A 24,800-nucleotide genomic window follows, 5' to 3' on the forward strand; every position below is an offset into this window, starting at 1 on the left:
AAGAATACTTGGCTAGTTTAGATGTATTTAAGTCTCCAGGGCCAGATGAACTGCATCCAAGAGTATTAAAAGAACTGGCAGATGTGATCTCAGAACCACTGGCAGTCATCTTTGAGAATTCCTGGAGAACAGGCGAAGTCCCAGCAGACTGGAGGAGGGCAAATGTTGTCCCTATTTTCAAAAAGGGGAAAAGAGAGGACCCAAATAATTACCGCCCAGTCAGTCTGACATCAATACCAGGGAAGATTCTGGAGCAGATCATTAAGCAAACAGTCTGTGAGCACCTAGAAAGGAATGCTGTGATCACCAATAGTCAGCATGGATTTCTGAAAAATAAGTCATCTCAGACTAACCTGATCTCATTTTTTGACAGAATTACAAGCCTGGTAGATGAAGGGAACGCAGTGGATGTAGCCTACCTTGATTTCAGCAAGGCATTTGACAAGGTGCCCCATGATATTCTTGTAAAGAAGCTGGTAAAATGCGGTCTTGACTATGCTACCACTCAGTGGATTTGTAACTGGCTGACTGACCGAACCCAAAGGGTGCTCATCAATGGTTCCTCTTCATCCTGGAGAAGAGTGACTAGTGGGGTGCCACAGGGTTCTGTCTTGGGCCCGGTCTTATTCAACATCTTTATCAACGACTTGGATGATGGACTCAAGGGCATCCTGATCAAATTTGCAGATGACACCAAACTGGGAGGGGTGGCTAACACCCCAGAGGGCAGGATCACACTTCAAAACGACCTTGACAGATTAGAGAACTGGGCAAAAACAAACAAGATGAATTTTAACAGGGAGAAATGTAAAGTATTGCACTTGGGCAAAAAAAATGAGAGGCACAAATACAAGATGGGTGACGCCTGTCTTGAGAGCAGTACATGTGAAAAGGATCTAGGAGTCTTGGTTGACCACAAACTTGACATGAGCCAACAGTGTGACCCGGCAGCTAAAAAAGCCAATGCAATTCTGGGCTGCATCAATAGGAGTATAGCATCTAGATCAAGGGAAGTAATAGTGCCACTGTATTCTGCTCTGGTCAGACCTCACCTGGAGTACTGTGTCCAGTTCTGGGCACCACAGTTCAAGGACACTGACAAACTGGAACGTGTCCAGAGGAGGGCAACCAAAATGGTCAAAGGCCTGGAAACGATGCCTTATGAGGAACGGCTAAGGGAGCTGGGCATGTTTAGCCTGGAGAAGAGGAGGTTAAGGGGTGATATGATAGCCATGTTCAAATATATAAAAGGATGTCACATAGAGGAGGGAGAAAGGTTGTTTTCTGCTGCTCCAGAGAAGCAGACACGGAGCAATGGGTCCAAACTACAAGAAAGAAGATTCCACCTAAACATTAGGAAGAACTTCCTGACAGTAAGAGCTGTTCGACAGTGGAATTTGCTGCCAAGGAGTGTGGTGGAGTCTCCTTCTTTGGAGGTCTTTAAGCAGAGGCTTGACAACCATATGTCAGGAGTGCTCTGATGGTGTTTCCTGCTTGGCAGGGGGTTGGACTCGATGGCCCTTGTGGTCTCTTCCAACTCTATGATTCTATGATTCTACTAGTAAATCCAGTGGCAGATGGGGCTTGTCAACCTGGGAAGGTAGCCCATCTAGGAGAAGCAAAACTCTCTATCCTTAACCTTCATTGACATGTGGGGTGTCTTCAGGAGAAGAAAACTCTAAGGAATAAACTACACAAATTTGGAGTGGGGTCCCTAAGACTGTTGGATGGTGCCTTGTACGCCTCCTTCCGGCAACTCCTGCAGCCAAGCTGGTGCCAAGCGTATTTCTCTGCATTACTTTGGACCACATCAGCGAGGTCGAGAGGGGGGTCTTGTCGTCTGGGCAGCCCAGGACCTCCATACGCACTACCCAGGTTTAGTGCCCCTGGGAGGTCACTTCTGTGCTGCTAATGCAGCAGTGTGACTTCACCCCAAAGGCACACTCCATTGGCTCTTGAGACAGACCTGATGCCAACAACTGCTAGTAAGTCCTCCATGCATTTGATAAGAACATTATGTGTTACAACAAACTGAAGACATGGAGAGTATGCTTGGATAATGTTGGCATTAAAAACAGAACGGGGGTGGGGTGAAGGCTGAGTTGAAAAATTAAATCACCCTTTGAGAGCGTGTATAACTGGAGGGTTGGGAGGGTGTTATTAACTGCTTTCAGATTCCGTAGGAAGTTTTCAAGAAACCATTTAATGCACATTAAGGCAGTTGAGAAAGTTGTTTTTTTTGAAAAGCGTAACTGCGTTAATGTATCTGTGTCAGAGAGTGGGTCTGGCAAGCTACTTGCTTGAGGGGGAGGGTGGGTTATTGGTTTGTTTTTGCTCGTTTTTATTATGTATTTTGGTTTTTTCTGTCTTGTATTTTTATGTTGTAAACTGCCCTGAGATCTACAGGTGAAGGGTGGCAAAAAAGTTTAAGAACAAGAATAAGAACTACTGTAGCTCACAGGTTGGCCTTAGCCTTATTGTTTGCAAGAACACTTTTCCTTCTGTGCAATTTTTCACACTCGGGAAAAGAAACTGAGCTTCTTAGTCCTCAGATGGCTACCTTCGACTGGTTTTGGGGATGTCATGAAAAGGCAGCAAATTGCTAATTGCCAAATTTGCTATTTTTTATTTTTTACTATCAGGAGGTGCTTCTGACGCTGAAACTCCCGTGACAGGCCATGGTATTATTCATCTGAAGTTGGGGTGGGCGGGATGCCACTTGCTTTTCTGTTTCAAGCTGCAAAACATCTTTGGCCAGACCTGGCTCAGAGATAGCTATTTCTCTTCTCTCCCCTACCTTCCACATTGGTGTGATGAAGAGTTCTTTGTATTTCCAAAGCCTGCATACTGCAATTTTGGGTGCCAACTACGGTAGTTCCAATGAAAGAGGGCATTTTTGGTGGCTCTGCATTAAATTTGTTACTATTCCTTGACTCAAGGAACTTCTAGAGTAAGATTGTTCAGAAAAATGAGCTTGCAAAGTCAGCCTTGGAACCACACGAAGATGGAGCCAATGGGCAATGAAGAATCAGAAATGAAAAGAATACAAGTCTTGCTGCACGAATCTCCCTTGATCTGTTAAGACAAAGCCCAGAAAGACTTTGGCACTCCAAAATGGCAGTCTTAGTTGTCTGAATGTACCTACAGAGAAAAAAATGAGAGGCTTGGACCTCAGTGTGCGCGATTCTTTAGATCCTAAAGCAGCCAAGTGGCTTTAACACACCATCCACATCAATTGCTTTGGATGGAGAGCCTATGGCTGTCCAGATTTTGCTGAACTCCAATTCTCCAGCTGACTCAGCCACCAGCATGGCCCGGGGCCAAGGATAATGGGAGTTGTAGTCCTGCAACATCTGACAGGCCACAGGCATTCCACTTCTGCTTTTCAGGGAAGAGTAATGCACCTAGGATTGTTAAAGGGCCTCCATGTTGATTTGCCGAGTCTATCTCAGTACAACTGGCTGTAATAAATGACTGTCTGATCCTGGGCTTTGCTTTTGTTAGATTGAGGAAGCTGTTGCTGTACTGCAAGTGCACCAGATCTCTGAAGCATCGCACAAGAGCAACTCGGCAGCATTTCTTCAGTGACCAAGGTGGGTTGGTAAGGAGTGCACAGCGATCAAGTGAGAAACTTGGTTTTGGCCAAAATATGTAAGCGGGAGGGAAGGAGAGCAGGCCCAAGCATTGCATTGGGGACCTGATGCAAATACATGGTTCCATGCTGAGAACTAACACAGAAGGACCTATTCATATAATGTCATCTGCTTGGCAAGGTGAGGGACAAGTAGGAAAGTGTTGCAGTTGCATGTGTGAAGCTAACACTTTCTGCTTCACTCCTTTTTAGGATCCGATTGGTACTGATCAAATGACTGCTTCGACTTGGCCTGTTGCTGCAACCGTCATGTCTACCCTGCTTGTGCAGCAGCTTCATTGTTACCATAAATTTGCTGCACGTGGTCTGGATCTCACTCAGACTCAGTGCCCAGCCGTGGTCCCGAACTACTGTAGGCACAACCAGTGGATTATCAATGGGCAAATTGAGCTCCTCTTCCCATTACAGTCAGGATGGCTACATGAAACTTCTCTGTGCATTCTAATTTAGAGTTTCTCCATTTAACATATGCATTTGCAGTCCCAAGGCACAGGTGGTTAATATATATTCTGTCCAACTATTTACTGGTATTTGGGGGGGTATATGTATATAAATATTCGTGCAAAAATCTAGCCTTTTTTGAATCACTTTCTTTTGTGCACTTAAAGAGTCGTTGCAGCTTCTTTTCCCACTAAGAATTGTATTCACACTTTAAAGAGTATTTTCACAGGTGCTTTTCTAGTAACTGCTTGTATGGGAAGGATATGTTGTGAGAATGATGTGGAAGAAATTGGTTCCCACATTGTGTTAATTTATCGAAGCTGGTCATTTTTAAGTAGCCTTAAGCTTCAACCACCACTGGGGCCTGTGGCACTATTTTATTTGTTCGTGCTGCTGTTGACATGATAAAGGAAATGAAGCGTCACTTCCTTTATCACCAAGTCTTGTGTCAGTGTTCACTGTCTAACGTGGCACTAACAACTGCTCTGCTCAGTTGCATAGATCCATGGGCTGCCAAAATTACTGGGACAAACCATTGTGAGCTCGTTTGTTTTAAAGAAAACCAACTGGTTCTCATACTTGACACATGTAGGAGGGGTTTTTGAATTGCATTTTTAAATAACTCTTATAGAGATGCGAGAATGAATTCCTGCTCTCCTTAAAAACACTTTTCTTCTGCACTGTGTCATGCGCATATCCTTTTTTCAACAGCCACGTGTGCATTCTGTAGAAATTGATTTATATGTACTGTTACCTTTGAGCTGGGAAAGAAACTTTGACTTGTTCAACACATGCCTTATAAACTTCATATCCTGGTAGCACATTAATATATGACTGCTCTCCTTTATAACTTGGCTTTAGATAAATTGTCCCAGGAGCCCACAGAGGGGGTCACAAGCAGGCACCTGCAGTTGGCCCTGCGCTGCAAAGTGGACACGATTAATTTCCGTTTGACAACTACAAGTTGCGCAACCAAACATTTATTTAAAAGTTCAAAACACCAGAAGCATAGGCTGATTTGAGTTTTCTTCCCTCAGTATTTCCAGATGGCTGCGAGAGGCGGCTGTTACTAGACTCTGCTGAACAGTGCAACATTAACAGTAATGGTTCCCTCTAGGGTATTTGGTGCCTAGTCTGCTCTGTGCATGGCTGTGTTAAAGAGACTATATGCAAAACTCTCCCCCCTCCAACTTTAAAATGGCATGAGCTCTAAGGCAAAAGAAAATGGGGATTGTCTATCTTCTCACTAATACAAGGTTGAGGGACTGACTGCAAAGCTTGCTCTGGAGGGCAGGCTCAAAAGAGGCTACTGCCATTTTTGGGCTATGGAATTTTGAGCCTAGTTTTCACAAAGAGCAGAAGAGCTAGTAAACCGCTGCCTGGACACTATCAGAGTTCAGGTGAAGCCTCTTGCAATAAATGCCCTTCTATTTTAAAAAAATGTAGAAAAGCAGGTGATGGAGAAGGCACCTGCCATTTCATTATCAGCTACAGAGCTGGGGAAGTGGTGGTACTCAAATGTTGCACTCTCAACTCTGGTCTGCCCTGGTCAGGGATAACGGGGGCACAGGTCACTCTGCAGAGGGATTCTTCGTAGTAAGAAACATTCTACCAGATGGGTACCTTACCTGTAGTCTGGAGTGCTAGAAGCAACATCAATTTTATCAGCCGCTATTCATAAGGAGGTCTATGAGCAGGAAGGTAGGCAAAAAGTTTTTGTACATGCAGGTTGCTCTACTCTTCAGGGCATGTTCTTTCTATATGAAGCAGGAAAATTGGCTATGCCGGCCTACTTTCTGGGCTTCCTGCCCTCACCCCCAGCTGAAAGTTTAACCTATAACTACTTTCAAACATATATCAGAGGAGGGAGTGTCATCATAAAGTAATAGGTGTGTAAAAAACATTACAGGCAATCAAGCTAAGCATAAACGAAACAGCCTAATCTAACAAAGAACGCAAGTCTGCAAAAGGTACACACAGCATAAGAGCAGCACAACGTACCAGACTCTTTGGTAAAGGATAAAAGCAGCATTAGATTTCTAAAGAACATTTCGAAGACCAGAACGCTCAACTGGAGCCTAGTGCACAAAAGTTAAGGCAAAGCAGAGACTACTTTTGAAAAACATACATCCGTCAGCCACTGTGTCAGTCCAAGCCTTTAGCTTGCAATTGTGCTGCTACCTACATGGATAAGCAGCTACAACCAGAGGCTTGCAGTTTTTCGCTCTGCAAAACACACCCACCTACCAAAAAATATCAGTTAAGTGCCGCCCTGTCTGCTATAATCTCTTTCTTAGTGAGTTAAGGTAAATTTTGCTAGAATAAGGGGCTTGCAGTACAGCTACCACTCTGGAAATTCTATTAGGAAGTTGTGACTCTCAGAAGGTCACACTGAACTTTTGGAAGCCTTTATAGGAAGAACAAATAACTCTGATAAAGCAAGGAACCAGAAAGATGCCAAACAGGTCTGAAAGGTGAATTTTGCATCTGGCTCTGCATTCAGGCTGGTCCCTGTGATCATTTTTTAAAAAAACAAAACGAAACAGGAAACGTATCTTCAGAAGAGTATGGTGTTGCCTTTAGCCTCTCTTATTTTAAGAGTTATTTTAATTCTTGCAGTAGTTTCTGAGCAGCACTGTTCTTTGGTTCAATTTTCAAGAGGCTGTTGATATCCGCTTTACTAGATCTGTAGTCCTGGAAGTAAAGAAAACATGCAGATATTTGGCAGGAGACAAATAAAGGTGCTCCCGAAAAACCAGCTCAGGAAAACTTGGAGAAAGCAAAAAGTGGCACCTCTACATTTAATAAAAATCTTTGGAATTTAGTGCATTCGGGAGCACTGCCACTTCTACAGCCCCATCCTGTATCTAATGGTTTATAACATTACCTGGTATCCTTTGCAGCATATAGGCACCAACAACTCCCTGAATTAAGTGTTGACTTTAGTAAACAAATGCTTTTGATTACTTTTTGGGATGCTCTCAATTCCCCCCCCCCCCCCCCGATGATCCCAATATCCTGAGGAGCCTGCCTTCAGCTGTTGCCCCAAAACAGCCACCTTCCAGATGTTAACTCTTTTACAAACCTCTGGAATGGGAAGACAGAAACTTCTAACCTGCCAGCAATTTTGGCCCACCTGGGGGTCCACTTTAGCTCACAAGGCCATTTTCATTGGTGACGTCAGCTGATGGGAAAAGTTTAATCCTGCACTGGCTGCAAACCCTGTTCTTGGCAGTGAAGAGGATCACAAAGCCAAGGCAGCAGGATTTAATCCCTGTTCATCAAGAGACGAATTTGCAAAACATTCTCTGAAGCAGCTCTGTGCTGCTTCTCTAAGCAAATGGGAGAAAGGAGCCTGTCCCACCACCCATTTGCTTAAAGGAAAGTTTGCAAAGGGCTTTAAACCAATGTGGGTTCCCAAGCAGCCAACATCCAGCTGGCTGTAAAGCACTTGGAAACCAGATGCAAGGGATTTTGAGAGGTAGGTGGAGCTACCCACCTATCATGTGATGTCACAATGACATGGTGTGATTGATGAAGATCTAGCCACTGGAGCCAGAAAGGTTCCCCAGTCCTGCTCTGGAGCAAATGGGGAAAAAGCTACATATCTGCTTGAAAATAAGCACTTTCCATACTGTAACTCAGTGACCCAAAATTATAGGAAGATTCTTACCTTGAGCTCTTTATATGCTTGTGCTCGTCTGTAAAATGCTTTGACATTCTTTGGGTCCATCTTAAGTGCTTCTGAGCAATCCTGAATTGCTTCCTTGTACTGCTTCATATTCAGGTAGCAAAGAGCCCTACAATGTATGCAAGGAAATATAACAGTCTTTGGAAACAACTGCTATGGAAATCCTGCATTTGGAATGATCTCATACACCTAATAAAGGGTGCTGGGGGTAGGTGTTCAAATGCTCAATTTTTATTTTGAGACCCATTGGCTTCTCTCATAGAATGATTGCTCTTGGCAACTGATAAGTAGAATGAATGAATATTGCCAATACAATGGTCAAGTCCAACATCATCAACTCAACCATGATTAAGTTGTAACAATGCACTTCTAAAAAGCTTGCTTTTCACACCCCACCCAAAAACTGTCATGACTGCAGTTTTCCTGACTGAGCTAGACTGCCAACATCATCAACATCATCATCACCATCATCTTCTCCTGCTTCTAAATGCAGCTGCTTTCTGCTCATCTGTAATAAACCAATGTGACTGCAGCCATTTGCACCTTGATCAATTAGGATCACCATCTTGCATATCCACATTTTTAGCTTCTGTCAACAGGTTCCCCCCCCCCCAAAAAAAACCCCTTTCAAGTAGACCTTTAAAGAGGCTGGAGCTAAAAAGATGTGGAAGCTGGTATTTTCAGGAAGCTGAATGCTGCGCATAGTAAAACAATATGTAGCAGTATATACAGAGCATAATTTACATATACTATCATTACAGAACATAACTAAACCATTTGGGAGGAAAGGACTCTACCCAGGTACCCTTAACTCCTTTAATGAAAACAGAGCCCACAGGAACATATCAACCAAAAGAACTAGGCTTCATGAGGATGACCTGTACTTGTGCATCCAGGCTGTTAGCAAACACTGGGTCCTGGAGTGTCCAATACCTTTCCATCTATCTATTGTCTCCCCCAATGGCCCCTTTGCAAACTCTCTCATGGCCCCTACAAGTATGACTCCCAACCTACTGTTGGCTTATTGAAACCTAGCCTCCATGAGCTGCATGAATCAGGTATCGGCCTCTTTAGGAGCACAGAGAGACTGATAATTCCAGAATTAGTAGTAAGGGAGAGCTCTTCCTGTTTCTGTTCTCGGAGACTCTGACTGGCCCCATCAAAGCAGGTTATGTTGTGAACTGCCCTGAGATCTACGGGTATAGGGCAGTATGGGAGTATAGGAGGGAAGCAGGGCATGCAAGTGTATGTTACACTTGAGTAAAAATGTCACAACCCCAAAGCATCCCTATTGACCATATTTGCATACATCCGTAAACCAAAATCCTGGCTTAATAACCTAAGATATATGAGAGTGATGAGCACCTGCAGGCAGTCCCTTTTCTGCCACTTTTTTCCCTTCCCTTTGCATGAAATGCAGCAGAAGTCAGGATTCAGCACTAAGCTATAGCTCCCTGTTTCTTGCAACCCAGAAACTATTGTTAACGGCTCCAAAACAAGCCAGAATATGAAGCCAACTTTAAATTGTGCATTTTTGGCATTTTATGTGCAAATGCAGCCATTATCTTCCACCCACATTACAGTTTTAGGATTGGCAGTCAAAATAGTTTCTGATACAATGTGCTACAGCGTAATTTGAGGGTGTATACCTGGACCTGTCAGATGGTTACATTAGCTTTACCTGTTAGTGTACGTTGCACCTTCCAGCTTATGGAGTTTTAAGCTTTCTGTGTACTTCTCAACAGCTTTTTTATAGTTTCCCTTCTTTACAAGCTCATTTCCTTCCAGCTTCAACACATTTGCTCGATCCATTGTGGCAGCAGTAGGCACTGAAATTCATTTCAAGAAAAAACACAGTGTAACCCTGAAAGCGGCTATGACAGAGGGCCATACCACAAATAAAAATTCAGTCCTTGATGTTTCAGAGGGTGGAACTATAGCAAGTGAAAGTCAAATTATTATGTTAGGATATACTTGTTAAAAGCTCCTTTTGAAGACGGCTCATCAAGGACACAAATTTAATAGCTACTCAATGCCAACACAAACAGCTAGCCTTTTGTGTTAGGTAGTAGTTCCAGCAAATCTCAGTGGGTCCGTGAAAAAAAAGTGCTGGAGAAAAAGACTGCGCTGCAGTACCAGCTCTACGGAGCTGACAATGGGAACAGGAAACATATAATAGAAGCATATTCTTCTCTAATACATGGAAATTGAGGTATATACACAAATGAAACTGTACTTTGATCAGGTCTGGGCTGCTTGTGATGCAGCAAGCTAAATGTAGCACAGCAGCGAAGTTATGGAGAGCATCTGATAAGTTTTGAAAAGTCTGCTTTTTATTGCTGAGACAAGAGAACTAGAAAGGGTGGCTGGGTGGGTATGAAGCACATGGCAAGCCACAATGCTTGACTGATGGGCTGTGTTCAGTTTGGTGGTCACAAGTTCTGCAGATGAAGTTGTTAAAGTGTCCCTAAGCCCCTATTCCCACCTCAGATTCCAGGTGGTTTCTCTAAACTGCCTAGAGTTATCAGAAAGATAATGCCAGTTGGAATTTGGATGAGTTAGAGGCTCTGTGTGCTCTGTCCCTCATTCTCATCCCTAAAGCAAAAGAACTACTCACCTTGCTTTGTTCCTGCAGTAGTGTTTTCATTGCTTCTTGTAGTAGCTTCTTGGCTTCCAGGTGGGGGCTCCCACCGTCTCTGAGCAGAAACTGGAACAGATGGGATGGGTGGGAGCTTCTGCCGCCACTGAAGACCATCTTTTTCCAGTAAGGCTTTGGTCATTCTGGAAGAGGACAGTTATTAGTTTAGCCATTGTTTGGCACAGTCACCTTCCCATAAACAGATAGCTAGCTATTATGATTTATACACCTCTAAAGCACAGAAGTTCCATTCCTAGATCTGGTTGCCTGGAATACAGACAAGGATCTATGCTTATTTTAACAAAGGTGGGCTGCATCTTAAACGATATCAAACTGTTCTGGAACAACATAGAACCTAATTTGAAAGGAGCAAGAATGATCTAAAATACACATTAGAAATTTTTTTGTACATTCATTTTGAACACAGATCAGGGGATTACCGATTGACTCCATCATGTGCAGCTTGTACAGTGATATCAACCTGTAACACGGTTTTGTAGTCCACATAGGCTAAATGATATCTCTCAAGAGCTTCATAGGCTGCTGCGCGCCTCAACAGGGGCTTGATTCCAAAAGGGACCAGATCCAGGGCCCTAAAATCAGCAGAAAAGGCAGCAAAAGATTACTGGATAAATAAAAGTTAAACAGCAGAATTTACAATGTTCAAACTCAGTAGGCGGAAGAGGGTTCACATGCACAGCAAATATTTATCAAAATTTCAAGTATCTGGCGAGTTTGGGTGTCTCTTGGGCTCTGCAGATAAAATGTACAGTACTATAGAAGCAGGGATGGGAAACTCTTGGCTCACTGGCTGTTGCTGGACTTCAGCTCTAATCTGTCCCAGGAAACCTGGCAAATGGGAGTTGTAGTGAAGCAACATTTGTAGGCCACAGGTTCTCCATCATATAAAAGTTATTTGAGCAAGCCACACCATTTCACAATGAAATTTTCCATATGCAAGAATTGTTCAATCAATCCATCAACCTTTGATGGATGGTTTAGAACAATTGGGTCTGGCTATCACTTTCACTGTCTGTGTGTGTGTGTGTGTGTGCGCGCGCCTGTATCAATACTCAGCAGAGTTACATCTCAACGCAGCTCCTTCCTTACAAATGTCTTCAGGGTTGAAGGTACACACAGGCAATAAACACTTGGGGACACCATAAAGATTCAGTGAAGTGTAGAAGTTTACTTGACAGGCATAAATGCATATTGGTAGCAAATATATACAGACATTTCACCACTGCCGTAGTCAAGGCATGCTTAGAGTCCAAGACTAACTCTCCGCTTCTCTCACCACAAGGCGCAAGCAAGAGACTCACAACAAGTTACACAGAACCAAAGAACAGTTCCCACAGAAAACTTCCTTGCATAGACAAAACAATCTTAGCCTTCTGCTTCTTCTCTGTTTCTGGAACAAATGATTCTCACACACAGAGAATACCCAACAAGATTAATGTTATCTTGGACAGACTCCCCCCTTTATCTATGTCTAGCTGTCTATAGCAGCGGCATCACACATGGAGGTTCCATTCCAGAAGTAGCTTGTACAGTAAGTGCGAAATTCTGTCCCACCAAAATTTCGTGGCTGCTGTCTGGCAAGCTTGGGGGTGAGGGAGCCCCATGCAGAGGCCTACCCCATGTTTCTGTGGTCTTGTCTCAATCTTGCACATGTGGTGGCAGCACTGAGAGGGTGCATGTAGTCTTTCTGTGTCTCCACTGCCTTCCCTCACATCTGCAGCTGCAGAGGAGCATTGAGATGGTGGTAGCAGCAACCCGGTTCCCTCGGCTGTGCTTACCAGAGGGGAAGGTGGAGAGATGAAGGTGGAAGGAAGGCAGACAGAGACATGCAGGCAGAAGCTGCAGCTCCATTCCAGCCTTTTTCTTCTGCCCGAGCCTCTGTCAGTCTGCCTTCATCCTTCATCCCTCCCCCTCCACTTGCAGCCATCCCTGGAAGGCTACTGTCGTCGCTTGAGGCAATGCCCTTGCCACCATTTCCTTTCTAGCGGTCACAGCTGTGTGTCATTGAATTTGTGTAAGTTAAATGTGCATGTGATGCTACTACACTGTTTTAAAATATATATTTAAAAGTATCCATATGCTGCTGCTTGCTTGACAATGGTTTGCAAGGAGCAGATGAAAGAAAATGAAAACAGAGCAAGATAAATACCACAAGAAATGAATTATAGGCCAAAGATTGCAGAATGTGATTTTTTCCCCCACAGCAGCAACTTTTTGCTGAAAGAAGTAGGGGGAGGGCATTTGTTTATTTGATTCATTTATCTTAACAATTTATTTATCCAAAAATAAATTTGAAATTCAAAACCTACAACATGGGGAACACAACTAAATTGAAATGAGTAAAACTATTTAACCAGCTTAAAATACAATGATTTGAAATGCCTGGTTACTGCTGCTGGTTTGAAAGAGTCACATTAACAGTCTTCTGTCCTCCACCTATATTTTGGGAAGTTTAGGAATGAAGACTGGAAGATAATCCTACTTCCAGCCAGCAGGGACAACAGAACAAATCCCCCTCTTCTCCCCAGCAACTCTGTGGGAAAAGTGTGTTGTGCTTCAACCCTGTCTAATATTCCCTACCTGTAGAGAGTGGGTTCTGAATAGGCTGAGTTGGCCCTTTCTGTAACCAGGGTCTGAAAGGCATCTAGCGGTAAGAGGAAGCAATGTATAGGAATATGTAAACTAGACTTCCATTCTCTTGTCCTCAGGACAGAAACTACTTACTCGGAACAATCCTTAATGCAGAGACTACAGTTTCCATCTTTCAAATAGCAGGCAGCACGATTGGACAAAAGAACACTCCTCTCTTCTGCATTTGCATCCCCTAGATATAAAAGGGAACATTAAGTCAGATTTCTAAGCATAAGTACCTCTGGTGCTAAGCAGGGTATAGTGGGATTTGGAGATGCCTCATTCTCTGCAACAGAGATGGGGAACATGTGGTCCTCCAGAACGTATTGGAATACAACTTGTATCAACTTAGCCAATGGTCACAGGTGATGGAAGATGTAGTACAACATCCGGAGGACCCCATCCTCTGCAAGATGCTTCTTGTTACCTTGTGTAAAGCTTCAAGACCAGTAACTATGATGGAAGTGAGGGCAGAGGTCACAACTGGAAAAAAAATGTTAATGAATGGGGCGGCTTCTTAGTAACATCACTAAACCATCATTAACCAGCACTCTTACCATTTTTTACTGCACTATAAAGAGAATATTGATTCCTGATTGTCTGCAGTGTCCCTTATTTGAACATGATCTTTGTGCTGTCCCCTCCCTATCCTCATTTACTACCATTTCTAAGCTCACCTTCAAAGAGCTCAAAGCAGTATATACGGTCTCCCATTCCCTATGCATATGGTCTCACATATGGTCCAATTGCATATTTTATCCTCACAGGAGACCTATGAGGCATGTTTGGCTGACAATGTGTGACCGATGCATATTTATCCAATGCTCTTGGTGGGTTTGAACTTGGGGATGAGCGTAACTCAGTGACACACATGCTTTGGCTCCAGAAGGTCCTGGCATCTCAAGGTAGGGCTGGGAAGGCTCTTGTCTAAAACCCTGGAGCCAATCAGCACAAAGAATACTAAGCTAGATGAACCAATGGCACTGCCAAAGAAAGCAGTTGCATTGCCAAAAGAGAGGGTAGGAGGTGGCATAAGCTTAATTCACAGCTACAGGTGCGAATTTAGAAAAATAATTACTGTAATTTAAATCCAAATATAATACATCTAACGTATTGTTGAAAAACTGACAGGCAACCTGTGTGTCTTGTTCAGTCTGCTGTCTAGATGCTGATGGACAACTTCAAGGCTCCTGCTCTCCAATCATTATTTAGCAAGATTTTTACTTATTTGTTAAGCAGCATATCAAATTGGTTTACACAAAATGGTATAAAACAGTCATTAGGTAGCCGTAAAACACTTCAAAAACAGTAAATATGTTATCAGTATATACACACTTTTAAGAACAAGGAGACATAAATGAAAATAATGTCTAATTAAAAAAGTTTAGGTGTTATGAACAGTACAACTAAAGCACCTGCTAATATTCAAAGGATTCTTTAAACTGGACTTAGATTGCATAGCCCTTTAAACAGAGGACACCATACAGAGGACTGTACTTTTTAAAAGTATTGCTATCATTATACAAGTTTATAAACCACTTCACAGTGGCTTACATAATGAGACCAGAACACAGAAACACAAGTTTTAACAATAAATCAATTCAACAAACTGTAAAACAATAACACCATCCTAAAAACTCTGAACACAATTAAACTGTTTATCAGATATAAAATTGATCTTTCATAAATGGCTGGGAAAACCCCAGGGAAAACCTATTAAACAGGAATGTCTTCAGCAGATGATGTCTAAACACCATCATGCTAGGCACCCATCTGATTTCAACTGGAAACTGACTCCTGAGAGCTGGAGCTGCAGCACTAAAAGTAGGACAGTTAGCCATTTTAACCAAGGTTAGCTCCCTATAATCTTACACTGCTTACTAGTGTCAAACTATCACCCACAAACCTCTTTCTGGGTGTTCCTGTAGGCATTTCCAATGCAGATTTCTTTGTAATTGGGTATGGAAGTGGAATAATACAATGTATGCTGTCTATAACTAGAATAAGGATAGATGCACATGCAACTTTAAAGTTAAAGATGCACATGCAACTTTAAAATACAGGAGAGTAGGGATCCAGCTGCTGCCCATATATATATCGTGTAGATTTTTTGAAGTGGAAAGCTGCCAAAAAATTTAAAAAGCAGACATGTGCTTTGTATTCTTGATAGACATCACATGTATGTCTGTAACTATTATTGGTACCTCAGTAGCGGGAAAAAGCCTGTCAGATACAGCTCTCAGAGGCCTTGTGATGTCCACACTAACGGAAAAAAGACTATAGAAAGTACAGCGAGTTTAAAAACAAAAACATTCCTATTCCATTGTCCGTGGCCCCCACCAATCCAGAGAGCCCCACTTCCTTTCATTTCTTCAGCAAGTGTATGGCTCTTCAGGGTGTCCCCATTTCAGGATGTTTTTGCCCTCCGTCTAGAAGTCCTTCCTTTCTCATGTTCAAGAAAGCCCTGACAGAGACTGCTAAAAACTATATATGCGGGGGGGGGGGGGGGCGACAAGGCCAAAGCCAGAGCTCAGTTAAATCAACTTCTGTCCCTCACCTTAACTCCATTAGGAATGCAAGGGAAAGAAAGGAAACAGAAAGTAAAGTCTACAGCTCAGAGGCTGAGAAAGAGAGCCTAGAGAGAAGAAAGGAAACAGAAAGTGTATCCCACGAGCTGTCCAACTGCTGGCTCTGTTTTTATGTTAGTAACCAAACTTGCTCATTGTGACACAATTACTGCAGCAGACAGCCTGCTGACCTAATAAGTCTAAGGCTGTAGAGGAGCTTCAGAGACTACCAGTAACAAAAAGACCGGGCAATTATGAAGACTTAAACATCTTCCACTCATCTGCCCACTGCAACCTACAACGTTGGGTGCCTTGTACTCCATGGGCTGCCAATTCCAGGAATATGTAGCGTGACAAAGAATGCTGTTCCATATTAATCCAGAGGACCATAAAGCACCGCTACTCTACCTAAAGAGCTGGTTTAAGAAAAAGAAGCCCAGAGCTCCCAAAGCCAGCTAATGGGATGGAGTTTTTATATTCTGCCATCAGGTATGGTTTGAAAACTATTCCCGGTCTCCAAACGTACATAGTGGTATCCTTACTTTTGCATCAAACGCTTCAGGGTTATCAATCTGGGACCTGGCGACACAACACAAAATGTTCCTCAGCACAGGATGGTTTTATGGGGAAAATCCAAACCACCATTACTATTAATTTCTGTATATACAAGACTTCACCTGGGTTAGAATATACAAAGTTACCTATTAGTCAGGCCACCCCACCATCTAGAACTAGATACTACAACTGAGTAAAATCTCTCAGGGTTTTATGCAGCCCTAGTAAAATCCCTTTAGCTTTAGACACTGAGAAATAAACCTAAGACTTATCTCTCACACACAACCATACAGAGCTATTTAGGTCCCATCTCTCCTAGTGGTGGCTTCCTCAGGGCTTCCATTTAACCCACTGTAAAATGGGTGCAGTCCTATTTCGCAGGGATGTTTTAAGGGCAAGCCCCATAAAGGCCCTTAATGACTCTGCAAATCAGGAAGTGATTCACACATGAGCAGGAGAAAAGCACCGGGTTGTTGTCATCAGTGCATGGGGGGGGGGGGAGGAACACTTTTTTGCAAGTTAAACATTCGCAGATGGAATATGGCTTTGAATCCTAATACAGTACTCGGCATATACGATTCTGGATCTAGTCACCCCATATAAGTAATTTGGGGCAGGCGATATTTGAGACTTAAAAGACTGCACAGAACTAAGGGATGGGTTGGGCTGGCGATGGTGGTTGGGTGGGAAGACACATAACTTGGCTAAAGACAAACGGAGGGGGGGGGGACACCCCTTTATGGAGCAAGGCAGGAGGGCACTATAGCCCTGTACATCCCCAGCCCAGGATCCCCAGCCCTCTCTGACTGCCTTCCCTGGAAACTGAGGCCTTGCCAGGGCTTTCGCCGCCCGCCGCCAGTACCTGCTGCTTCCAGTAACTCCAGCGCCCGGCCGTAGAGGGCGGCCGCCTGGCTGTATTGCCCGTTGCGGAACTGCTCGTTGCCCGCCTGCCGCAGGTCAGCGATCCGCGACGCAGGAGCCATGAAGCCGGCCGCGGGGTGCGAGGAAGCCGGCGCCGGCTCTCGTAAGGGAAAGCAGCCGGGGCTGCAGCTTCCTCCTCCCTCTGCGCTCGATTAAGCAAGGGGGCGGGCGCCGTCCGCCAGAGGCTCCTCCTTTTCCCTCCAGGGGCGCCTGGGCAGGGCAAGAAGCGCAGGCTGCTCTCCGTGCCCGAAAGTTAGGCGAGGGGGCGGGACGCAGCCCCTTTTAGCACATGTTCGCTTTCTCGCGAGGAAGCCCCGACTGAGTTCGCTGCGAATTGCTTCTAAGTTTGCGTGGGAGGAAGCTGCGTCGAACTCAGTGGGACTTACTGCAGAGTAAGCGCGCCTCGGAGGCTCCGGCTGCAAGCGCCTTACTTCCCCCGGTAATGGCATAGGACCGGTCTGCTTTCGTTCACTGACGGTCAAATGACTTTTCAGTTTGGAAGCGGCAAAGGGCTTGATCCAACAAGCCCAGTTGCGCTATGGGGCTACAATCTTGCGCACGTTCACTAGTTGGGAGCAAGTCCCTAAAAGTGCTTGGGCAGGAGATTCATACGAGGAAAGGCTTGCAGTCCCGCCCGCGTTTGGGAGCAAATTCTATTTAACGCAGGGGGCCTTTTTATTTTCACACGAGATGATGGCTGCTAGTTAAAAGAAGTTTATGCCGCGATCAATCTTGTTCTCTTGAGTAAAGGCAGCCCCAGTCCTTCGCATGTTTACTGAGGAATCAATCCCAAAGTCAACGGGCCTTCCTAGAAAGTGGCTTTAGGATGGCAGTCCTGCTGTACAATCTTAGTTAAGTCCTACTGTGTAGTGATTTGAGAGCAGGACCCGGGAGACTCCAAATCCCTCCAGCCCTTAAGTTCATTTTATTACATTTCTGTACTACCCTTCATCTGAGGATCACTGGACAGTTTAAAATATAAAAACACAAAAATGTGTAACAGTAGCAAACAAAAACAAAAGCACAACAGTTTAAAAGGCCATAGGTTGCTCAAGTAGCCTGGGAGAAGAGGAATGTTTTTTGCCTGACATATGGGCGATGCTGTGCCTGTCCCCATTTCTCTAGTTCAACCTATGCTGTTGCAAAAATACAATGGAACCAGATACTGACCTGGTGGCTCCTTTGAGTAAATGCAAGGAACAAGTGTAATGATCATAAATATGACCTGCACCCAGGTGAAGATAGGATAAGTGTATTAAGACACCCATCCTTTTTTAAAAAGTATACAAGCGTCTAATTAAAAGTTCACAGATTGGATTGCTGTGGATCGCCATGTGGAAAAGATAGAATGTCTTTAATATGCAGCACATTTAGAAATTACAGGGGAAATCATGGAGGCGAAGTCAAATGTGAAATTAATGTGTATCTGGATATGTATTAATTTGTAAACTTTTGAAACTCAGAAAAAATATATATACAGTAAAAAAGAGTGAGTGGAGCTCCAGCAGCCTTACCCCCAGGTAAGGGTGCAAAGGATTGTATCCTGTCTTTACAGCATTACAGGACTATTTTAGGCAGGTGCTGAAGATGTACCCTTTAGCACCTGAGATACAGGACAACACGCCCTTTCCCCCTGCATGTAATGTTTTAACTGTTTTTAATGGTTGTATATTTAAATTGGCCTTTGACCTCCCCCCCACCTCAAGGCTAGTGGCAGGTAAGGAAACAAATTACAACAACATGATGACGTTGGGCCTGAAACGCTGCTAATTTTCTCTCATTTTGGGCAGCCATTTTGCAGCATCAGCTTATTTACAGAAGCCCCGCTTTGTTCAACGGGGCTTGCTTACTCCTTAGCTAGATTTAACTTCAGAAAGCACCTCAACGTTTTATTTATTGTGGCCTATAACCCTTCCTTCAGATGCATAAAGAAAAACGCATCGTGATTCTTTATTGGCTTCTGAGGAAACGCGGGATGGGGGGGGGGAGTCGGGAGCAGCAGCGCGGCGAGGAGCAACATAGCCACGCCCACCGTGTTGTTTTTTTTTAAACAAACCCCCTGGGGGCAACTGCCGCCAAGACCAGCGAAACCACGTGGCCTGGTGTCGCGCGGCCCCCTTTCTCCTTGCCCCGCCCCCTGCTGGTTTCCGGCTGGTGCTTGCCTGCGGGGAGGGCGGGGTTCTGAGAGGAGGCGGCGGCTACTGCGAGGCGGAAGTGCCTTTGGCGCTGGGGAGGCGGGGCCGAGCGACTCAGCGCGAGCGGGCAGAGCAGAAGGAAGGCGGCGGAGATGGAGCGGCCGTGAGGAGGGGGAAAGCGCGCGCGCGCCCACCCTCGCCCACCCCGGTCAGGCGGCCATGGAGACTGTGCAGCTGCGCCACCCGCGCCGGTGAGAAGCCAGAGGGGAAGAGATGCGCGGTGATGGTCAGGGTGGCGAAAGAGCTCTTGCGCTGTCCGAGGGGGTGGGAGAAGGCGACCTGGGTGCATGTAGGTTGCAGAGGCGGGTCGGTGCACTTCTCTTCCTCTTAGGCCCTTTCCCACCCCCACCCCCTTCTCCGCTTCCTCCCGGGAAACGCGCTCCTTCTTCGTCTTAAACTGCCCTCCTCGCATCTTCCGTCGGAGTTCGCGCGCGTGATCCGGAGGTGGCTAAATGCAACTGGAGTTGTGCAAAAAAGCCATGAAATAAATAGCCGCCCAAAGCCTTTTTGGGGAACTGCCTGTGTCGTAAAGTTCTCTGCTTAAACTGGGGTTCCAAAGTGATGTAGGTGGTTGGGACTCACTCCGCTTCCTATTTTTTAGGATGCTTTTACATTTCTTTTGCAATTGCTCGCCTGCTGTACCAACTGGAAATGTGGCCCCTGAAGAAATGAACAGTTTGGAATTGAATGTTTTGGTTTGAGGTCTTCAGCTGTTGACTTAAGACCAGGACTCGCCTTTAACCCCAACCTTCAAAATGCAACCAGTTTATAATCTCATTTATTTGTGCTGCTATATGGGTGACTGCTCCCCTTTTCTTCTGTAATTGTGCTCTGTTTCTTTCTCTTAAAGCCCAAGCATAAAACAAAGTGCATTATATTAACTGTGTGACAAACCTTAGATGTGGGCAGGTAAACATGTGAAGATGTCATCCTGAGTCAGATGCTGATATGTCTTTTCCAAGTATTTTCTACTCTGGTAGCAGCTTTTAAAGCTCTTGTGTGTGTGGGGGGGTGTTCCCAGCTGTCTGAGATGCCAGGGATTCATCCTGGGACCTTGTGCATGCAGAGCCTGCAGTCTTCCATGAACCTAAATACCATCCTTGAGTAGTGGAGCTTTGCATTGTTTTTACTGAATTATTTCATGTTACATGCAACCTACATGAAAATGAGGTGTAAGCCAACTCAAACATGCAAACATCTGACTGCACGTAGGAAGTGTGTGTTCAACAGCCCCAAATAGGAAGTGCTGGCCTCTTTTTGCAAATGCTTATTGCTCATTTGATGAGCATGGCGAACAGAAGTGAACAAGGAAGTCTGGTGCATAATGAGAAGTTCTAGATGACAAAACTCTTAAGATCCTTGACTAACCATGACCATAGAGCAGAATTGAAACAAGGATGAATATGGTTAGAGACTAATACTTCAAGAATAACCTGTCATTTATTAGTCAAAGATGGCTGAACTGTTAACATAATGCTCCCAAAGTGTTGTTAGGTTTTGGTTGCAGTACTGACTGAAAATATAGATCACTATCTTTATGTTCTATAAAGAAAGCTGTCACCACAAAAAGCAGAATAGCATGTTGATCTGTGGAAATAAAATTAAAGAAAGATGGACAAATATGCTCTCACTTCCTTAGGCTGTTTTGGATAAACATAGTTCTGTGAATTTCATCACAGGGTTCATAAGAAGTATGTTCTGGAATGATGTCTTAATACAATATTTGGTTTTTAAATGTCTTTCTGGGTTGAGGAATTTGAGGAAGTTAGACCAGATCATTCAGAGAACAAATGACTCAACTCCTCACACCCCACAAGCCTAGAAAGGCATGTGTGTCGCCTGTCAGTTTTTAAAAGTAAAACTCCTGTTATTTATAACATAATGTGTACAATTTTATATTTTCTCATAGTTATGATGTTGCTGGTAGAAATGGATTGTTGTAAAAGAAGTACATTTTACTTCATTTAATTGTGATGTTTCTTAGGGTGGGTCCACATGTGTATTCAATGTGATAATGTCAGTGGTCTTATCATAACTTCCCCCACACTCCCCAGGCTCATGCTTATTCAAACAGTAATGCCTGATAACATGCTTTGTGGTTGCTTGTCGGTTGTATGTGTTGGGCTGTAATCATTTAACATTAGGAAAATTGTCGCTCTCCCCCCTCACCCTCCTGGACTCAAATGTTGCCTTCTTCCCTCTCCAACATAGTCCCAAGGAGATTAGAAACTCCTGTTTCCATTTTTTAACTGCCATTCAGTGTTATGTCTGAACCCTAAACTGTGGCTAATTTTAACTATGGTTTGTGCAAACAAGCCATATTCTTGAACTGTGGTTTGAAGTTTACTCGTTCCCACTAATCATTACAGTGGTCCCTCGGTTTACGAGCAGTCCTGTTTACGAACTATTCCGGTTTGCAAACTTTACCTTGGTCTACAAATGGATGCCAAACTGTGGAAGGGCACTGGCGGCGGGAGGTCTCGTTAGGGAAAGCGCGCTTTGGTTTAAGAACGGACTTCAGGAATGGATTAAGTTCATAAACCGAGGTACCACTGTATTATTACACATGGGTTTAGCCAGAAGTTTGAGAAGCAGTCCTCAGACTGTAGCTAAAATATGGCACAAGACAAAACAGCAAGCTGTGATTAATCTAAAACAAGAGGGAAAGCCTCTGAAGTTGTCCTCGTAGCTTCACTAGAACAAGGACCATGTAGATCTGGGGAAAACAAGGCACATTCTCATAAACTATGGCTTATGGTTGCATCTGGACCAGCTCTATGTTTCTCCTTTGGACACAAGTATGATAATAAAGGAGATACAGTGGTACCTCAGGTTAAGTACTTAATTCGTTCCGGAGGTCTGTTCTTAACCTAAAACTGTTCTTAACCTGAAGCACCACTTTAGCTAATGGGGCCTCCTGCTGCTGCCGCGCTGCCGGAGCACGATTTCTGTTCTCATCCTGAAGTAAAGTTCTTAACCTCCAGCAATATTTCTGGGTTAGCGGAGTATGTAACGTGAAGCGTAGGTAACCCAAGGTACCACTGTACTAACATTTTGGCTAAGAGGCCAGTTACAATTTGGGATTTTTGTCTTGTCATTTCAGCACAGGCTGTAAGTGAACTGTCTCACGTTAAGAAAACCTCACAGAGCAGCTTACAGAAGTATCTGGTTCATGCAGCTGCTTTTTTCTTTTTTGGATGGCCCATTTACATGATGAGCAAAAGAGGCTGTTTTCTTTGTTTTTTGGTGTAGAGAGCACTTTTTCCCCTTTCTAACTTCTCTCCACTTCCCACACATTATGCTTCTGCTGATGGTAATATGTAGGTTTCCTTTATTCTTAACTAGAACTTTTTTGTGGTGATCAAATTAAAGAAATTCACACTGAAAATTTATTCTTGTACCAATATAGGTTGCTAATAACATAACTGAAATAGTGAGTATCATTGGTACAGTTAATCAACTTGCTGCTTCTGGCTTCATTTTTATATGTGTTTTTCCAAGTTCAGATGTTGCTAACGGGTTATAATGATTAAATGGAAGTGCAACCACTTTAAGTAGGGTTCAGTTTTTTACAGCAAGGTTGGTTGTTCCATGAAGGTGGTGCGTATGAATGGGAGAGAGTGGCTTACTCGTGTGCAGTATTAAAAAACTTAAAAACTGTGTCTATCTATTAAAGTTGCTAATATGGATGTTCGCTTAAATAGTTGGCTTTCAAAGTTAGTATGTCACTTCCTTCTCTCTTCTTACTTATGTTTCAGTATTCCACCAGTATTTTAACCAAGTAAATAACCAACCCTACTTCTAAGATTGTGCCTTAACATGAAACTGGCTTCTAAACTTGGATTAGTACTGGCCTGGAATATTAGTACACAATGTACTAATAATACATTTTTCATCAGTATTAACTAGAAATCATGACCTAGGCATATTTGTTGACATCGGTTTCAAACAAGAGCAAGTTCTGTGGTCTTAATGCTTATCGCTGAAGCTAGTTCTGGTATTTCACCATTTCCTGGGTTGAAATCTTAGTCATGTTTCTTCATTTTAGAAAGTCGTTCTTTATTTCACATATGTGCTTTTCTATTTATGTATTCAGAACATAATACAGAAAGCCATATGTTTTGGGTTTTCAGAAACGTGGACTTCTGAGGACTTGCTACTACTGATTTTGCACTTTTGGTAAAAGGCTGCCTCTGAAATGTGAAAAGTATAACTCACATTTTCTTTCTGTTTGGTAAAAAAAAAGTATCTGTTGTAGGTCCCCATGTTTGTTTAGCACTTCTAATATATAGCTCCATTCTTTACTTATAAGTAACTTTTATTAATAAACATAGAACATCTGAAAGTGAACAATGAACATTTCAGCATGTTCCCATTTTTAATTTTTTTTTTTTAAAAAACTTTTTTTAAAAAAGCATTGTTCTCTGAAAGGTGCAATGCAACAGAAAATACGGGCGATTATGAGAGAAAATAGATTGTGTGTGCATTACCCCTTGTGCTCCTATAGGCTCCTTAAAAAGCCACTGCAACAACACTGATTCAGTGGTGCTATAGGGCTGGTATCACTTCCAAAGCCATTGTGGCTCAAAGCTTTGAATGCCGCTCTTCTCCTTGCTCTTAAACTTCTTTGCATTGGTTTTTGTACCATGTAGACCAATGTAGTGCCTTCCAGATGTTGTTGGACTCCCAGCTTGATCCTGTCCATTGGCTATGCTGGCTGGGTTGATGGCATTTGGAGTCTAATAACATCTGGAGGGCATTGCATTGGCTACCCTTGATATAGGGGCTTTCCCTCAGTATGGGTAGAAGAGTGCTATTTGCGCTGTTAAAGAATTATGATGACTGATAAAGCTGATTGAACACTGTTTCCTACATCTGACAATGAGTTTTAAAATATATGTATGAAAGCCGCCTCTGATATTTACATAGCATAACTGAAATTTTATTTCCTTTGCCACAGGCAGCTAAGGAAGTTAGATGAAGATAGTCTGACAAAACAACCCGAAGAAGTATTTGATGTGCTAGAAAAACTTGGAGAAGGGTAAGTGCAGGTAACAAAAAGTGCAGGTAGTGCGCTGAGACATGCAGGTGCTGGTTCTTATGTGTGCCACAAGCTTCAAAACAGCTTGTTGTTCATTGTACTGCTTATACAAATCAAAAAGTGACAGTGTTCTATAGGTAGCTTATTCTGCGGTTACTATGTGTAATGTTTATTAATTTTAAAATTGGGATTAAAAAGCCCACCTGTCTCTTGCCAGAATGCTTTATACATTGTATATTCACCTGCATCATGTAAATCCTGCAAGTGATTGCCATCACAACTCTTGATTGTTGAACAACTTAGCAAGGCTGGTACCATATTAATCTTTATGCAAGTTTTTCATGCAGTGTTGAGTGCTTGAGTGTGGCGGGCACTTCAGCATACGATTTAATGTCTTTCCTTTCTGTATCACCTCTTACGGTGTTCAAAGCCTGTTTTTCTTGTTAC

General features: G+C 43.5%; 3 protein-coding genes across 5 annotated transcripts in view; 2 read left to right on the forward strand and 1 right to left on the reverse strand.

Moving 5' to 3' along the window:
- PABPC1L (poly(A) binding protein cytoplasmic 1 like) overlaps positions 1–6,636 on the forward strand; it is a 31,246-nt gene extending 24,610 nt beyond the window's left edge. Inside the window, exons 15-16 of the mRNA XM_081011209.1 lie at positions 3,505–3,593; positions 3,845–6,636. Of these exons, the coding sequence (XP_080867335.1) occupies positions 3,505–3,588 (84 nt within the window). The 3' untranslated portion in view covers positions 3,589–3,593; positions 3,845–6,636. The remainder of the gene's footprint in view (positions 1–3,504; positions 3,594–3,844) is intronic.
- Positions 5,058–18,348, reverse strand: TOMM34 (translocase of outer mitochondrial membrane 34). 2 transcript variants are annotated; one of them, XM_081011548.1, is made up of 7 exons: positions 18,288–18,348; positions 13,168–13,267; positions 10,863–11,015; positions 10,402–10,565; positions 9,466–9,613; positions 7,767–7,893; positions 5,058–6,787 (listed from the first exon to the last, which is right to left on the reverse strand). In XM_081011548.1, exons 1-7 carry the CDS (start codon positions 18,331–18,333, stop codon positions 6,695–6,697), a joined length of 831 nt encoding a protein of 276 aa, XP_080867674.1. In that variant the 5' UTR covers positions 18,334–18,348; the 3' UTR covers positions 5,058–6,694. The 2 variants fall into 2 exon arrangements, with proteins under 2 accessions (XP_080867674.1, XP_080867673.1); XM_081011547.1 differs by lacking the exon at positions 18,288–18,348 and adding an exon at positions 17,059–18,150.
- STK4 (serine/threonine kinase 4) overlaps positions 15,833–24,800 on the forward strand; it is a 59,881-nt gene continuing 50,913 nt past the window's right edge. Inside the window, exons 1-2 of one of the 2 annotated variants that reach the window (XM_081011336.1) lie at positions 15,833–16,130; positions 24,273–24,353. In XM_081011336.1, coding sequence (XP_080867462.1) covers positions 16,105–16,130; positions 24,273–24,353 — 107 coding nt within the window. In that variant the 5' untranslated portion in view covers positions 15,833–16,104. Of the gene's footprint in view, positions 16,131–19,352; positions 19,504–24,272; positions 24,354–24,800 lie in introns of those variants that run through there. The other variant, XM_081011335.1, reaches the window with a different exon arrangement.

The sequence above is a fragment of the Podarcis pityusensis genome (assembly GCF_964106645.2).
Source record: "Podarcis pityusensis genome assembly, chromosome: 6".
Lineage (NCBI taxonomy): Eukaryota > Metazoa > Chordata > Lepidosauria > Squamata > Lacertidae > Podarcis > Podarcis pityusensis.